Source organism: Ascaphus truei, chromosome 1 (genome assembly GCF_040206685.1).
Source record: "Ascaphus truei isolate aAscTru1 chromosome 1, aAscTru1.hap1, whole genome shotgun sequence".
Taxonomy (NCBI): Eukaryota; Metazoa; Chordata; class Amphibia; order Anura; family Ascaphidae; genus Ascaphus; species Ascaphus truei.
In genome coordinates, this window is record NC_134483.1 from 323,801,717 (window position 1) to 323,820,687 (window position 18,971).

At 41.2% G+C, this 18,971-nt stretch overlaps 1 protein-coding gene across 1 annotated transcript in view; it reads left to right on the forward strand.

Annotated features, from left to right (window-relative positions):
* Window positions 1–18,971, forward strand: part of ANTXR2 (ANTXR cell adhesion molecule 2) — a 205,886-nt gene that overhangs the window by 98,335 nt on the left and 88,580 nt on the right. The window contains exon 12 of the mRNA XM_075606579.1: window positions 14,071–14,166. Within this exon, the coding sequence (XP_075462694.1) occupies window positions 14,071–14,166 (96 nt within the window). The remainder of the gene's footprint in view (window positions 1–14,070; window positions 14,167–18,971) is intronic.

Sequence of the window (18,971 nt, forward strand, 5' to 3'; positions counted from 1 at the left end):
AAACCTCATTCTGGTTTATATACGGTAGCTGCCTTTTAACATGTCTTTGCATGATGTTTTGCCCCGTAGAGATATTTGCCTATTTGTTTCAAATATGGCATTTTTTTCCCTCATGATTGTAATGGTTTAAGTTGCAGTAAAATCCATATGTTTTCTGACAATTATTACATTTTCTATGTTCTTTCCCCCAAAGTTTTTTTGGGAAGGGATGTTGCGTTAAGATTATGGCCTAGGTTCATGTTGTTAAACATTAATTGATATCACTAATGTCGCATGTAGAGAGAGTGCAGAGAAGAGAATAAGGGGATGGACAATCTAACTTATGAGGAGGGGCTAGTTAAATTAGATTTATTTACATTAGACAAGAGGCGTCTAAGAGGGGATATGATAACTATATACAAATATATTTGGGGACAGTACAAGGAGCTTTCAAATGAACTATTTATCCCAAGGGCAGTACAAAGGACTCTGGGGCATACCTTTAGGTTGGAGGAAAGGAGATTTCACCAGCAACAAAGGAAAGGGTTCTTTACTGTAAGTAGTCTGGACTAGCCATGCTACATGCATTTTGGTTGAATACCCACCCAATACTTTAAAACATACTGAATTAATAAAGTACACATCCAACCCACCTGAGAATTTAAAGTGATTGTGGTGGTTATATGGGGATTGCAGAGTTTCCAAACACAGGCCATACCATGTGGCCGTCATTATATGCGTAATTAGTTTGTTTTGGTGTCTACCCACGTCCTCCAGAGGTATATTCAAGAGACTTCACCAGGGATCAAGGGGAAAGGGAAAGCCTAGCACTTTCAGCGCCAGTCTATGTGCTTTTTTCCATACCTCTACTACATAAGGACACGACCACCACATATTGAAGAACGTGGTCTGGTGGCCGCAGCCTTTAGGGCACAAGGGGGATGTCCCCGGGAACATCCTTGACATACACTCCGAAGTTAAATACCATCTGTATAGAACCTTGTACAGATAGAACCCATGGCATCGCCTCAAAATTTTCACTCTACATCCCAGGCTCTAAAACTTGGTTTAGTTCTGCCTCCCATTGTGTTAAAGGGAAAAGGATTTTCTGGTGAAGTGAGAAAAATTGAGGAATAGATGGTCGATATTGTCCCGTTTTGATTTGGGGCATCGAGACATAATGTCTCAAAGACTTAAGGTTGCAGGGGGGCCAATTGCTGGGCAAAGCCCTTTATCTGGAGGTATCGAAACAACTCGAACACTTGTATTCCGCGGGAGTTCATGAGTGTGACAAAAGATTAACCTTGAATTTAGCCATGAGATCTTTTATCCCATGAAACCCCTTTAATCTCCACACTCCAAACATGGACAGACTCAGGCCCAGGGAAAACTCTGGGTTAGAGAATATCGGGGTGATGACGGATCCACCAAAGGTAAATTAGATTTATTTTTGTATTTGTCCCTCAAGGACAAAATGTTGTGAGAGAGCGTAGGTAAGCAATGTGCTTTTTGGGGGGAAAGTTTTGGTGACCACAAGATTAATCTGAGATCTTGCGGAGATAAGGTCTGTTTTCAACTCTACCCACCTTTTAGAGGCAATGTCAGAAAGCCAGGCTAGAATTTTGCTGTATCGCGCTGCCTTGTAGTAAGACAAAAGGCACGGGAGTGCTAGCCCCCCGTTTAGTCTAGATTGACAGAGTATAGTCTTAGCAACCCTGGATTTTTTTCTGTTCCTTATAAAAGTTTTTAAGTGGGATTGTAAATCCTGTATGGCACTCAACAGGACTGGAATGGGGAGTGTGTGGAATAAATAAAGAATTCTTGGAAGGAGGTTCATCCTTACAGCATTGATTCTCCCAATCCAGGAGATATTGTGTGTAGACCATCTAACTAGGTCCCCTTTTAGGTTTTAGAATAGGCCCGGGGAATTTACTCAATTATAGAGAGGAGTAATCGCGTGTTAAGAATGTCCCCAGATATTTCAAGGCTTCTCCAAACCATTTAAAGTGAAAGTTAAAGAAAATTAGTTGGTTTCCGCTTTGGGCAAATTGATGTTCAAGGCCTCTAACTTGTTGCCATTTACCTTGAACCTACCAAAATCCCTGAGCTCATGAAAAAATGTGGTAATGACGTAAATTAAGTAAATGGTTTAGGTAGTGTCATAAAGTATGTGCATCATCAGCAAAGAGTGACATTTTGTAATGTTTATCTCTTACTGGGATGCCATTAATGTTGGGATTGTCACGTATATGGCATGCAATTGGTAGAAGGGAAAGGACAAACAACAGAGGAAGAGAGGGCACCCTTTTCTAGTGCCTCCTCTTATCAGGAAGATGTCAGTGGCTGTCCAAGAGCACAGAACCCTGGCTGAGGGGATGTGTATAGAGTTGAAACAGAGCAAAGAAACTTGGCTCTGAATCCAAATTGTTTTACGGTTCCCCTCATGTAGTTCCGAATCAAGCCGATCAAGGGAGAGTAAAAGTGACGTGGTATTTGTTTGTTTAGCATGGGCTATTAGGTTTTTCATTCTCCTTGTATTGTCTGCCACCTGCCTGCCTGGGACAAATCGTACTTGGTCAGGGTGGACCAATATAGGTAGCACATCATTTAGGTGATTTGCGATTATCTTTGACAAAATCTTTAGATCTACATTAACTAGCGAGATCAGTCTGTAGCTTGTGCAACACGCAGGGTATTTCCCTGTTTTAGGGATGAGACAAATATGTGCTTTGTAGCATATTGTTTGAAAACTCAGTTCTGTCTAGTATGGAGTTAAAAAGGTTTTGTAAATGAGGTATGAGGAGATGGGCCAATTTCTTAAAATATAAATTTGAGAAGCCATCTGGGATTTATTTAGCTTTAGAGACATAGGGGTTATGCACTAAGCAGTGATAAGTGCTTTTAAGTGAGATAAAAAGCCATTATAGCGTGATATTGCCTGCTGTGAGATTCACAAAGCAGTGATAAGTCTTTTAAGTGAGATAAATGCCTTTATAGCGTGGTACTGTCTGCTATGAGATTCACAAAGCAGTGATAAGTGCTTTTAAGTGGGAAAAAAGTCATTATAGCGTGATACTGCACTGTTATCACTGCATTGTGAATCTCACAACAGGCAGTATCACGCTATAAAGGCAGTTATCTCACTTAAAAGCACTTATCACTGCTTTGTGCATAGCACCCAGAAAACCCCCTTATCACTGCTTAGTGCATAACCCCCATAATTACCTCCGCTATCTCTTCTGGGGTAATTAGTGTGTTTAGACTGGACGTGATTATTTCTCAAGCTCTTGACTATTGTTCTAATTTTTGACCGCTTTTTTTTTTTTTTTTATAACTTGTATTTTTATTTTTGTGAAAATACAGCATGTATACATCTTATTTCCAGTACTGTGACCTGCATTATTCATATCTCTTATGTATGATAGCTGAACACAAACATTATCATCAAAACCAAAGTTATAAGTAACAACATAAACTTAAATAATAAATAATCCTAAAGTAAAATTAGGTGGGGGGGGGGAAGAGGAAAAGGGTGGGGAGGGGGAGAGGAAAGTTGGGAGGCCGCGGCTCTGATCAACGCCTCAGGAACCGATGTCTGGTTTGATTTGTTGCTGCTGGGTAAGTTACTCCATTACCGGAGAACGCATCTAGCTACTATTAAAGCAAAACGATGATACTCTTCACCCCAGGGATGTCTGTCTGGGCCAGCCAAGGCGTCCAGACTTTTAGGAAATTTTCGCCAGTGTCATTGACTAGACTTGTCAATTTTTCCATCTGGCATACGTACCAAATTCTATTCCGGATTTGGGGGATAACAGGAATTTCATTTTGTTTCCATAATGCTGCAATCTCGCACCGCACGGCTGTAGCAAAATGTGCTATTAGTTTAAGAGTGGCTTTTGAGAAGCCTTGTCTTGCTCTTCCCAAAAGGAAGAGACCGGGATCAAATGGGATATCGAGGCCCAAAAGCCTCTGAAGCCAATTAATGATTTTTTTCCACATTGGAATCAGCCGGGGGCAGGACCACAGCATATGTAACAGATCAGCGGGTTCTCCACACTGCCTAGGACAGAGCGGAGAACTACCGTTTACAAATTTGGATAGTCTAAGCGGGGTGAGGTACCACCTCATTAGGACCTTATATGCGTTCTCCTTTAATGTTGTGCAAATCGAGCTCTTAGCAGCTGCTGTTGCTATTTGGGTCCATTCGTCAACATTTAAGGTCTCTCCTAAGTCCATTTCCCATTTTAGCATGTAACCTAGCTTGTGGGTGACTTTAGTTCCAGAACCGATCACTTCTCTATACATCTGCGATGTGAGTCCCCTTGTGTTGGTCTCTTTCAGACAGAGCTTTTCGAATGTTGTCAGAGGTGGGTATGGGGTTGAATTATTGTAGAAGGCTCTGATCTGGAGGTATCTAAAAAATTCTGAATGTGGGATATTTTTCTCTTCTCTAATTTGTGTAAATGATATGAGTTTGTTATCTACCACCAGATCTTGTAATCTCATAATATTATGCTGTTTCCAGATTTCAAAGTTAGCGCTAGGCATACCCGGAGCAAAGTGTGGGTTCCTCCATAGGGGTGTCATTAGGGTTTTTCTGGACGTAAGTCCGCACCTAAATTTGGTAGCATCCCAGATTGCTAAAGAATTGGTCATTGAGGATAGCGGCTGTTGTATAGCGGATTTTCTTGCTATTTTTGGGGTCCATAATAGATTGCTTAGTTCCAATGGGGAACAAGCTTTGCTTTCCAATGCTACCCATCGCTTCAAATCAGGGTGTATTTGCCATTGGGAGAGTTGGCATAATTGGGCCGCTCGATAGTATGAAATCAAGCAAGGTACTGCTAAGCCCCCTTCTGTTGGGTGTTTCAATAGGGTCTGTTTAGTAATTCTAGATTTTTTGCCACTCCATATAAATGTAAAGATGGTGGATTGTAGATCTCTAATTTCCTTTAAATTTAACGGCACTGGGAGGGTTTGGAATAAGTATAAGATGCGTGGGAGAACATTCATTTTTATGCTATATATTTTTCCTATCCAGGAGATATTAAATTTCGCCCACTTTCTTATATCCTCCTTCAGTGTTTTAATTAATTTGGGATAATTTGCTTTATAAATAGATTTATATTCACTTGTGATAAATACCCCTAGGTATTTGATCGCCTTAAGCTGCCAGCGAAAGTTGAAATTTAAAGAGATTAGTTTTTCCTCTGGTTTTGGAATGTTAACGTTCAAGGCTTCTGACTTTGACTGGTTTATTTTAAATCCTGAAATTTTGTTAAACTTATCTAATAGGCTGAAGAGGTTAGGGAGAGAGGTGAGTGGCTTTGACAAGACCATTAGTACATCGTCAGCATAGAGGGCTATTTTGTGGATCTGATTATCTATTTTGAGACCGGAGATATCTGGATTGTCTCTCACATGTGCCGCTAAAGGCTCCATGCACATGGCAAAGAGTAAGGGCGAGAGGGGGCAACCCTGTCTCGTGCCACTCTTGATCTTAAACATGTCCGAGTGGTTAGCTGTCGGACCAGAGTATAGCGCCATGATAGCTGATATTAATTTATTCTCGAAACCAAATGCTCCAAGTGTAGCTTTTAGGTATGCCCAGTCGATCCTATCAAAGGTCTTTTCTGCATCTAGACTTAACACCATAATTTTTACTTTTTGCGATTTGGCTATTTCTAACAGATCAATGATTCGTCGGATATTATCTCCCGCTTGTCTATCCTTAATGAAGCCGACTTGATCTGGGTGTATTAGTCTAGGTAGGATCTGACTTAATCTATTGGCAATTAATTTAGCATAGATTTTGATATCCGTATTAATAAGCGAGATAGGTCGGTAACTTTTACAATCTAATGGGTCTTTGCCAGATTTATGAATTACAGAGATTGACGCTTGGAGCATGTCTTCGGGAAAGGGTTGGCCTGCTAATACCGCGTTGAACATTTTGAGCAGGTATGGGGCCAATATCTTACTGAATTTCTTATAATAGAGGCCCGAGAAGCCATCAGGCCCCGGAGCCTTCGAATTCTTAAGGTTGTCTATAACTAGGTCTAGCTCTTCTGTGGTAAAGTCAGAACTCAGTCGTCCTCTCTCCTCCTCCGTCAGCTTTGGCAGCTTTGAACTCGAGAGAAATGACTCACGAGATCGTTCGGTAGTCTGGTTATGTACTATTTTATCCCCATTATATAATTTCTCGTAGAATGACTTGAATTCGTCTACAATTACAGATGGATTGCCAGAGATAGAACCTGAGGATCTTTTAATGGCTTGTATACTATAGTTAGGTGGGTCTGTGTCTCAGCTTGTTGGCGAGCATAGTATCTGGCTTATTTGCTTTATCGAAAAATTTCCTCTTTGACCAATTCAGGGATATATCAGCCTGGGATGTCAACAGAAGATTTAGTTCTATTTTGGCATCTCTTATTGGTTTGAGTAGGTTGGGGTTATTGGATTGTTTATGTTTGTCCTCTAGGGTTTTCAATTTAGATTGTAGTAAATTTAATTTGTATTCACGTTCTCTTTTCTGTCTAGACGCTATACTAATTAGTATGCCCCTGAGCGTGGCTTTATGAGCCCCCCATAGGGATAGATAAGAGTCTACTGAACCGTGGTTCATTTGGAAAAATTGATCTATTTCGTTGGCTACTAATTGGGCGGTGACAGGATTTTTTAATAGGGCTTCATTTAGTTTCCAGTTTGCTCTAGGTCTGTCCAGAATTAGCTGGGTGCACCGTAGCTCTATAGGCGCATGATCTGACCATGAAATATCATGGATCCCTGTATGGGAGATCTGCGGAACCAGTCTGCTAGAGATAAAGAAGTAATCGATTCTGCTATATGAAGAGTGGGGGTGCGAGAAAAAGGTATAATCTCTATCGGTGGGGTGTTGCTTTTTTACCATCATACAACTTGCTGTACTATGAGTGGAACTCGGGTGCGAACGCTGTTTGACGTCAGACTCCCCAATTTGTTTCGAATCCAAGTCTGTCTTTTTAGCCTCCTTGAAGAACTTTTGTGTCATGGTTTTTTCTGCTGCCTCAGACAAAAAAGTATTGAATTCTCCTCTACAGGTTGTTAATTCTTTTAGAGTTCTTTTAGGGCGGTCAATTGTGTTTGCTGATTCTAATTTTATAATTTACATTCAGCAAATTAATTTTTGATTCAATTTTTCTGCTTGCTGCTTTTCCAATTATTTTGCCCCTGGGTACTGCCTTATGGGCCTCCCATATGGAGGACTGAGCCGGAACGCTGTTTATATTATAGTGAAAGTAGTCTGTAATTTCCTTGTCTAACGCCTTTGTGACTTCAGGAATGGGGACTTGTTGAATTACCAAGAGCGAAATAGAGGAGGGCCACCAGGTCTCTGAGTACTGCCTCCACTGGAGCATGATCAGACCTGTGATACAGTACCGACACACTTTATTCGAGTGTGGTCGGTACCGCAAGCCGGGAAATCTCCCGGCTTGCTAGTGGCCGCCCCTCGGCGTGCCGCGCGTCATAGACGCGCGGTCACGCGTCTTCGGGAGCGTGCGCCCCCTGCACGCGCGTCCAGGGGCTCCCCGAGGGAGCCCTGGTGTCCCGCGATCGCGGGACAGCAGCAGGGGGTTCCGGGGGACCCGGCGGACCCGGCAGTGGTAGGGAGAGCGCCCCGATCGGAGGGCGCTCTTCCGCTGCTTCGGCGCGCGCCCGTCACTCTCGGGCGCGCGCCAGGCTACTGCTGCGGCAGAGAACGGGCAAATGCTCGAATAAACTCTGCCGCAGCAGTACCTTTAATAATGTTTTCTAACGGTGTTTGGGTGACTATCGGGGCTGGAATAAAGATTGAATCTATTGTCATATATAGTCTGTGGGGGCTGAGTAGAAGGTGAAGTCCCGGGTCCTGGGGTTTAGCTCCCGGCAGGTATCCACTAGGCCACTAGAACAAGTGTTCTATTAATTTCAAATGGTCATCTGGAGTCTGGACATTTGGCTCTGTAACATGGGGGAGGACCTGTCCATAGATTTGCTTAGTGCGGTGATCTGGCCTTTTGCCAAATTTCCCTGCTTTTTGAAAAAGGTGGGGAAAAATCTAGAGCGGTGGGTGTTGGGGGCATAAATATTCACTATCGTCACCTCTGTGCCATGTAATGTGCCTAATACAATCAAGTACCTCCCCTACCTGTCCGCCACCACTCTATTTGGGATGAATGGGAAACTTTTGTGAAGGACAATTGCCACTCCTTTTTTTTACTAGTGCCAAGGCCAGGAACAGCTATGGGAACTTTTTATCATAAATTTGTTGGGAGTTATATAGTTTAAAGTGAGTTTCTTGCAGGAGTATAATGTCGCCTGCTGATTTTGTGTAGTCTGGGAGGGCTATATACCTCTTTTGGGGACTGTTTAGCCCTTTGGCATTAAGGGATATTACCTTTGTGGACATTGGTGTGGGTTGGGGTTTCTGTTAATGATGGGTAGATAGTCATGAATTTGCGAGGCTCGTCTGGGAGTCAGTTGTGAAACAAGGGTGAAGAGGGGAGGTACAAATAGGGAGTCCAGGGGGTTTACAGAGCCTGGACGGAAGAGCCCTTGCATTAGGGTGTGGGGAGAGGGGAACAGGGAAAGTAAAACTCGGAGTACGATATGGGGCCAAGCCGCGGGCCTCCACTGCCGCATAACCTATCGACAGTGGAAGCGAGAGACAGGCCAGGGGGGAAGCAGGGGGGAGCAAACAGAACCACTACTTGTTATAGCCATTTACCCAGGTACGAACATTTACTGGGGACTCCTCAGAGTTGTCTGGTCTTTTTTTTAAAATTATTTTTATTATTAAGTTTATTTAGATTATTTCATTGATATTAATGTTTTCAATTATATATGTTCTATTGATGTTTACTCCTTGGATAGCTCGCTCCTCCTAGATATTAACATATGTGATTAAGGCCAGGTCCCCGCTGCCTGCAGGGACAAGAACCGCCCCTGAATGGGGCCGGCCCCACTACAAGGGGTGGGTGCCACACTGCAAGGCCAGTTTTTCCTTAAGACAGGAAAATTGTGCTCAATACTGGCGACGAGCGCGGTGGCCACAACCCCCTGCGGTTCAGCCAATGAGGGCGAATCTGCCGGGTGCTGTCATGGTCACGCCCCCCTCCCCCCCCCCCCGCCACACCTCCGCCACGCCCCCCTACCCCTGTCTTTATCCCTGCAGCTCACTGCAGACCGAGGATCAGTGCCAGCCTGGCAGGTGCACGTGCAGCGAAGACAGCAGGGCCGTAGCCTAATTGACTATAGGCAGACTGTTGTGTGCAATTTCTGCATTGTTCTTTCTTTATATTATTACATTTTTATTAGTATTTGTGTGGTTTCATTTTATTATCCCCATATTTGTATGCTTATTTTCTGTGTCATTGGTTTTCATGTCCATGTCTATACAAATATACAATAGTGAGAGTCAGCACGCCCAAGATAAGTACTGTAGCAAGGCATAGCAAAGGTGCAGGGATCCCAAAGAGACCTCTATATCCCTCAATAAACATATATAGACAAAAATAAAGGAAGGGAACCCGCACACTGCAAAAGCAAACATAGGAAGTATGTAAATCAAAAATAGGTTTTTACTGAAAGTAAGCACTAAAAACACAGCCAAATTCATGCCTGGCCCTCTGACATTGCCTGCAAGAGGTGGGTAGAGTTGAAAACAGACATTATCTCCTCATGATTTCCCCCAAAAGAAATGATGTCCCACTGGAGAGCAGTATCTTCCTTCTTGCTCACCAGTGAGACATCACATCTCACAACCAAATCATTCCACAAATGATTTAAAATTTTTAAAATCCTCAATGGAATGTTTAAATGCACCCAAGAGCGGAAAACATTTGAACTCAGAATGATAAGACTCTTTGACACCAAAACAAGACGACTTAATGCGGATATGGGGTTTCTCACATACTATCACAATTGTTTGTAATTATCCTGCATGCCTCTCTGCCAATGTTCTTATCCATACCTTCCCCCACCACCACAGCATCCCCTTGCCCCTCCATGCTGTTCCTTGTCACTGTTTTATTACCCCGTCCAACGTCTTCAAACATCCCATTCTCACCCTACCTTATCTACATCTCTGTTTTTTTTCCTGCTTTCCTAACCTCTGTTTTAGCCATAGATTCCTTTGTAAATCAGTTTTGGACCTGAGGAAGAGAGAACTCTCTAAATTGTGTCCTATGACATAAATTGTTAGTCCAAATAATAAAAGGTATCACCTAATTCTGAAGTTCTCATTTATTCTGCACTATCGCAACTGGACTAACACGGCTATTTCCGTTTTATATATATATATCTAAGTGCTAAAAACTGGTGTTTTCTGGCAGTATTCTGATAGCTCCAGGTATCAGAGTTTCAATGATGATAAATAATTAATTAGCCGTTAAATTCGTATTTGCATTTTCATTTGCTCTAAAACTATAAGTGAAATATTGCTGCGGTAAAAAGTTAATTATCAATGCTTTACCACTTGCAATATGGCTTTAGTGAATAGGTTGATATATAAAATTGATATTAAATACCGCTATCACAATTTTTTTCATTTATTGGCCAGCAAAATCAGTGTTGGCATTGTATATTATTATATGCCTTGAAAAAGTTTATCACAGTTTATCAGAAAAGTATATATATTTTTATAACTTACATTTTTATTGAGTTTTCCACAGATAATACATAACAATCCATAGTCAGAATTTGTTCTCCTAAGTCAATAACAATAATACAGCAAATAATACAGATACAATAACAATCGGTGGGTCTCTTTGGTTTACAATTACTGGTTCTTTGTAGTCTGTTAATAGAAATGAAGTTTAATTCCAAATGGAATCTAAAGCTATTATTGGTTTGCCAACTTCCATATTCATGGAAACTTTTACTGCATAAAATACTGCAACATTTACTGGTTTTACATGTCTAATTTTATATTATTGTTCATTATGTCCCTGTTATCTCCATTCTTAAATTATTCAACACTGTTTTAATTATTTTGGATTGTTGTTCAAAGCATATACTAGTTAGTTAATTAGTAGGCAAGGGAACTATAACTTACTTACTTATGAGGAAATGGAAGCAGTTATACACCCTTAAAAGACACAATAATAGAACTCTGGAGTACTACTGTACTGTTTAAAATAAAAAGAATCATGTTGGAAACCATAAAAAGACCTATCAAAAACTTACACAAAGCAAAAAGGGCTGCGGATTGCCACTATAACATCCTGCTGTTGTTAAACATGTTTGAAAGTTTGAATTCATAGGGTCTGGGTGCAGACGGGGGGAGGGGAGGAGGGGGTAATTGGATAACAGTCAAGGACCTGACAACTCTGGGGGCCCGTCTGACTGGACCCTCCTCCACTGCTCAGGTGGGCCTTCCAATGCAGCTCAGGAAAGGCCGGCAAGTACTGAGGGCCCTCTAACATTCCCCCCCAACTCCCCACAAACCTTCCACACTCCCAGCACCATCGTCAACAATCCTTCTGCACCCTTCTCACCTCCCCCCCCACCTCCTCCCCCCCCCCCCTCATCCCCGTTTAACAACTATCGGCGGTCCTGCGTATGGTATATGCGACTATACAGAATCTATTGGTGTAATGTGCTTGAATGCGTATAATTAAATGTGGGCTAATACCTTTGTTCCCTCTCCCTTTGCTGCTCGTTTATTTACCATAACATCTAGAAGACACCCATGTTTTTTCACTCATGTTCCCTCACATTGGCCCTTATTCTGTAAGGTGCAAATATTGCTGATCTGGTTATTTTTGCCCGAAAATCCCAATTGAAATCAATAGTAATTTCTATGCAATAGCTCCGAATCAACGCAATTCATTACTCTACAGAAAAAGGGCAATTGATCTTTTCTAGAACATAGATTTTACCTATATAGATATTACTCCAAGCTAAGGTCTGATTGAACAAAGTCAAATCGATACACATATCACATATCAACCAGCGTGTAACTATGGCCCCATGAACTGGTTTTAAGGTACAATATAGCAACTGTATAGGTTTGTTAGGTCTCTGGCTACAATGTGCACTTTAGGGTATTTTTGTGTGTGCTGTATATTTCATCCAGTTTAAACAGGATGCTGAACTTTCACAATGGACTAGACTAGTAACCAGAAAGTCAATAGTTTATATACAGTATACAGTGTAACAAATTATTAGTGCCATTCTAGCAGCTGGACTGTGGACCAGAGAGATGAGACAATTTTGGAATATTTAGATAATGCTAATGACCGAGCAGCTGATGACGAGGTACAATGTACAAGGTAGTCATCGTTGGCCAGCTCAACAAAGTGAAAAGTGATAAAGGAAGAATATGAGAGCTCCTAATAGAATCTTTCTTGTATATAGGGCCACTGTGGAAGAAAATTAAGTTTGATGGGTTTTATTGTAGAATAGAATTGCCTATCTTTACTAAGCAGTGCTATTCCACAACACACCTCCTCGTGCCAGAAGACATCTTCTTGTCCATTCATGTGATGTCTTGGGGAATAGCACCGCTTAAATGGCCCTATATGTTATCTGACTTCGGATTAAATAACATTTGATAACTATAGAGTGGTTACATGTTATGCATAATCTTTTGCCATTTCGGAATTTCCAGGTGTGTAGCACATAACATACTGCACATATCTGACACAAGGAGCTAATATTTCCTACGGTTAAAGAGAATTGTCAATCATTCTTGCAGCAGTATATCCAACATAATGGACAAGTGACTTATAAGCACAACGTTCAGGTTTCTTTTGCTACATTTGTAAATGTGGAGGGAATGAAGTTGCCTCGAAGTTACCAGTACTAGTCCACAAGTTGACTTGTAATAACTATCAGATAATACATTCATGTGAGTAGGGATATTCCTACCTGTTATGTCTTCATTCCCAGTTTACTATTAGGTTTGTATTCCACGTGGTCTGTATAATACTGTCTGCCAATAGATATTGTATTGTGCTGACGAATATGCTTGTGCCGTGGGGCTAAATAAAATACTAAAGCTATTTTGCGTAAATTTGGTTTAAACAGCTTCTTTAAATGTACTCACTTCAAGATGAATATCAGTGTGCTCATTAGAATAGTATGCACATTTGGAATCATCTGCATTTAAATGACTTGTTGGCCTCATCGTTTAGTTTAAATGGAATACTGAGAACATGCCTGCATCATATTATTCATTGCTTGCTCAAATCAGATTATATTCAAACCAATGAAGATGAAAGAAAGTCCAATGCCAGGTGAAACTAGTGAATCTGGATTGGAGCAAACTGCAGCTTCAGAAATGATGTTGCCACATCAGAATACCTAAAAGATAAAAAGAAACAGAAGCGCAAGCTCCATAGCGTAATACCGTATGAGTTCATTTTAATGTTACAAAAATAAAAAAGACTCTCTCGGACTTCCGCTCACAAGAGGACTTGATTAAATTAGTATTTGTGAGATAAATCTCAATTGTAGTGATGTCAAAATAAGGATAAACAGTAGTCCCAATCGCCGGTGGAATAAGGATCCCCAATCAGATAGATGTTAAATCTGGAGGAGGTGCACACATTATCAGAGTCCTGGTCAGTAAGGGATACTTTGGAACCTCAATGCGTTCCCGGCTAAACTCTCCCACACCACGCCCTGCCTATGCTGGGTTGGAGGGGGGTGCCTTGCCTCCCACTGCGGAGACAGTATCTTGGAATTGCCGGGTTGCTACAGTAGTTTTGTGTGCCAAGATCTCCTCATGGCTTTGCGAGCGGACCGTGATGACGTCAGTATGTGTAACGTAACGTCCTCACGTAGGATGTTACGTTACACATACTGACGTCATCACGGAGAGAAAATGACTTATATTATGACCAATACATAGGTCTGCTAATAACCTTAATTACACAAGAAGGAAAACCATACTCATTGAGAGAGGAGATGGGAAGGCTACACTCCCATTATACTGTTATGGTACAATCTGGCATAGTTCAATCTTATCATGTTAAATGCATCGTCAAAGAAACCAATTAAGACAAAACAAGGTCTTACAGGATTTGCTGATGTCAAATAATGATGTTCTTGTTTTATTCACAGACCAACGGTATTGCTGCACTCCTTGCAATTCTGGTGATATTGCTCCTGGTCGCCATTGCTTTATTTTGGTGGTTTTGGCCTCTTTGCTGTAAACTGGTAAGTTGGAAAATAAAGGCAAAACCAGCAATGGAGAGAATGAAAGAACCACTCGTTTTCCAAACCAAACACTTCAATCTAGGAATCTCAGCCCAAGATATATGGCAAGGTTTTTCTATTTCATATACTCCACCCGTAGATTCCTAAACCAAAAGAAAGAAAAGCCCCCCACTTACAAAACTAGTGAGCAACAAGCATGGATTCTCTTACCTTTTATGCAGTGTCTTTTGTAGAATAAACCGGGGGTGCTCAACTCCAGTCCTCAAGTAATACATGTGGTAATCAAATAAATAACAGTTAATATAAATAACAGATCATGGGAATAAGTGCTTCAGACATAAAAGTAACATTAACGAAGAGGTGTCCCTGCTCCGAGGAGCTTACAGTCTAATTGGTAGGTAGGGAGAACATACAGAGACAGTAGGAGGGAGTTCTGTTAAGTGCGTCTGCAGGGGGCCAAGCTTTATGTATCATGTGTTCAGAATATCCACAGTGCTATTCATATGCTATTCATATGCTTCTTTAAGCAAGTGTGTCTTAAGGTGGGTTTTAAAGGTGGATAGAGAGGGTGCAAGTCGGGTACTGATGGGAAGGGCATTCCAGAGGTGTGGGGCAGTCAGTGAAAAAGGGAGAGGGCTTTAGAAACAAAGGGGGTAGAAAGAAGACGTCACATCCTTTTGAACTAATGTGACCTATCACATGGTACAGCAACCAATTGGAGTGTCTTCAATCCCATTGGCTTTAATACCATGTGATATAGCCATGTGGTTTTAAGGATGTGGCATACGTCCCTTGGAGACAACTTCACGGCCTTTAAAAAAAAAATGGTGGGCACATGAAACAGCGTCCAATTGGATTGGAGCTGTACCATCTGACCCTAAAATGTGACATCACAGGCCCTATATAAGGCCTGTACGTCTCATTTTACCACAGAAGCCAACGAGACAACATCCTTTTGTGGATTTACCATCGGGCTTTGGGTTGAAAGAAGAAAATAGAAGATTTAAAAAAAGATGAAAATAATTACAGATGAAGATAGAAGACGGCGATAGAAGATTAAAGAAAGAAGATTTTTTTTTTTACCTGATGCTAGTCTCCAAGGTGGATGGCGTTTGATTGTGGGTGATGACTTCGCAGTATGAGAGCTTGCAGATACGCCGAGATTCGGAGAGTGAAGACTTCTAAAGGTAAGTAAAATATTGAATGTATGAAATTGGTTTTTTTTCAGGTTTTTTTATTGTATTTATTTTGATGTATTTGCTTGCCCATTGACTGATGATGTATTAACCTCTGCCCCTTTATGGTACAGATACATACAGTGACAGCCAATGCATTTTTTGGCAAATGCTTGTTTTCTATTAATTGTTATTTTTTTGATTTCTGATTATTGTTTGGATAAAATTGTTTTGAATTTGGATGGCTTGTTTTTTAGGATTGGTTAGCGTTTTAAATTAATTATTTGTTTTGTTGGCTACTAGTTTAAATTCATTAATTGTTTTGTTAGCTAGTGCTTTTGTTTATTTAATTAATTGTTTGGCTAGTGGTTTTATTTGTTTAATAGTTTGCTTGGATAGGTGTTTATTTAATTGTATTGTTTTGGAATAACATAATTGTAATAACTTTGCTATTTTGGTGATAGATAATTATTTGTAATGTGTACTATTAGGCTATTTAGTTCTTTTTATTGTTGGGGTGTGTATTTCTTTGATTATTATGTATTTTGGGCCTTAATTATTTGGGCCTTAATTAGGTTGACCATTGACTGCTATAGTGGCTTATCATACCCATATTATATGGGTATGATATACCACTGTGCCAAATAATGGGTATGGGGTGGGTATATTGGCCCTTGGGTGAGTGGTTAGGCCTCCCGGGTGGGTAGCGGGGAATGGGGGTTAACCCCTTAATTACTATAGCGGTTAATAACCCCTAAGGTGATTAAGGGGTTAGGGGCCATTAAATAGTATTTTTTCATGTGTTCTTGATGTTATCAGAGAACATGGACGAGAACATGCTGACGAGAATGCCCTTCATTATGACAGGGGTAATTAGAAAGTGTTATTTACTTTATTTATGCTGGTTGTCTTATGTTTGATTTTATAATGGGCAAATGGGCTATTATCCATATCTGGATAATAGTTATTTTGCCCATTACTGTACTGTATATGTTGGGTGGGGGGGGGGGGGAAGTGTATTTATTTCAATTATTCCACATTTTTGTTTTGCCGCAGGATTGGTACCAAAGGCCTGTGGGAAAAGCCCGTGGTCTCCCAGACACACACGGAGACACCTGCAGGGATCACCTGAGGACCCCAGGACACCCATGGGGACCACCCAAAGGGCCCCCCGACACCCACAGGAACCACCCTATGCCCCCCAGAAACCCATGGGGTCCACCTGAGGGCCCCCTGACACCCACAGGGACCACTTGAGGGCCCCCAGATACCCGCGGGACCACCTGATGACCCCGGACACCTGCAGGAACCACCCACTGTGGCCACCCGAGGGCCCACAGACACCCGTGGGGACAACCCAATGGCCCCCAGACACCTGCAGAGACTACCTGAGGACCCCCGGACACCGGCGGGGACCACCTGAGGACCACCGACCCACGGCCTCTGTTATCAGTCATGTAGGGGTAGGAGAGGTGGATATTAGGGTTGTGTTTTAGTGTTTATTATGGGTAGCGGGGGTGGGTGAAGGGGGTATTTGGCCCTTGGTGGGTGGGTAGTGGGAGGGTTTAACCCCTTCATTGCCTTAGCGGTTAGCCGCTAAGGTAATGAAGTTGCCTGTAAATGCATTTTTATTGCATGGGATTCATGCCGGGAGCCTCCGGTGCTGATATTAATGGTTATCAGCTCCGGAGACTCCCGGCATCAATCCGATACAGAATTTTATTTTTTTTAAAGTCCTGTCTCGCTGCCTCTCAGCAGCTTCTCACCAGCCTCACGCCAACTTTTCCTGGCATGAGGATTTGGGGAGAAACTCGCCATTCTAGAGCCTAAATAAGCTAATCACGGCTACTAGAATTGCACGAGTTTCAGAACCTGCTGATACTGTAAGTGGCTTATCGCCACTAACCCGGCGATTTATGACAGCTGGAACATTTGGTGATGTATGCCTTTATCACCCACTTATCGAGGCTTACTGAATAGCAGTAGGCATTTTTGGCCGATAGGTGCTCGATAAGTGTGTTATCGAGGCTTTGTTGAATAGGCCCCTAAGCCTCTGATTGAGCCACCGGAGCTGAAGCAGGGACTGAATGAGTCACCTGTGCTGAAGCTGGGATATCCTGAAAACCAGACCTGTTGGGAGGGGTTGAGGACTGGAGTTGAGCACTCCTGGAATAGACAATAGAAGAACTTGGTACTGCATATGGTTTCAACTACACAATTGATAAGCCAGATGTTTTAGAATTCCCTAAAATCATTATAAAAGCTTTTTCTTTTTCCCCTGAGATATGAGCTCTAATAGCCTACAGTACATATTACAGCTTAGCCATGCAGTCCTGGAGGGTGGGGTGGAGGAGGTAGGGCTACATTGCAGAGAGAAGAAGGTCCATTAGTACTGATCTGTTTTAGAAGAGTACCACCAAAAACATTGATACTTTGTAGTCCATTATAGACTTTCATCTGTTATGTTAATCCCTTGCAAAACAATTACATTTCTTTTATTATTATTATTATTATTATTATGTTTAATCTATAATTGAAAGTCTTTCATCCTACTGCCAGTTTTGTATTTTCGTAGTTCTACTCTCCAAAGCAGTGCTAATAGTTTTAAAACTGGTAGCTTTTATAATCTCCTATGGTTGTTATGTACTTTACAATGCACATCACTTGCATATAGATATCCTAAATGTAGTCAGATTATCATACACGCAGTTTCTAATTTGCACCGAACAAAATAAGTCAAAGCAATCATCATTTCTCTCTTAAAGCACACTGAAAAAATAATTGTCTGCTAAAAAGCTACAGTAATGCATTGGTAATCTGGTTACATTGCTATGTATGTATAAATTCTCCAACCTCAAACTAATGCAGAAAAAGACGGAAAATCTAAATCTAATAAACATTCTTTCTGTGGTTTAAAACATCCGCTGTTTCATCTATTTCCTGCACCTGTCAAAAAAAAAATAAAAAAATCAGAACCTACTCTAGTTAAGTGTTCATCTTCCTACATCCTTCCTTCTTAATACGCTAATAAAATTGAGAAATCTTTTAAATCGTTAGATAAACAGAGATTGACAGAAACATCAATAAATGCACTGTAATATTGTTTTATGGACTGACAAGTGTAGCTGACTATTATCAGCTGTTCATGAGGACAAACCAACTGTTTAAAGCTATGCTGGATAGTTGAATAGTTAAATATGAGGCCCATGTAGTTATTGTTTATTGGAACCTTCAATATTCTGGAAAAAAACAAGTGTAGTTTGCTGCAGCATTTGAAGATATCCCAAGACAACATTCCTTGTTGCTGCAGAGCGCTGGTGGCAGTGAGCCTGTATTACAGAGTGCCTGTCTATTTAAACATCTGTGTTGGCTCAAATATTTATGAACTGGGACATTATAGACAGATTCCAAGAGTTATCTTTGCTTTCTGCATGGGTGTTTATTCTAAAAAAATTAAAGTTCTGACATTGTTCACTGCAGATTGTATCCAATTCATAAGGGTTGTACTGTACTGTACTTTTAAATGAGTCCAGTAAGTTTGTTGTGATCACTTAAAATATGCATTTGGCATACATGTCCAAGTTATTAAATCATCAAACATTCAGTTTTAAAGTACATTTGTTACCAAAG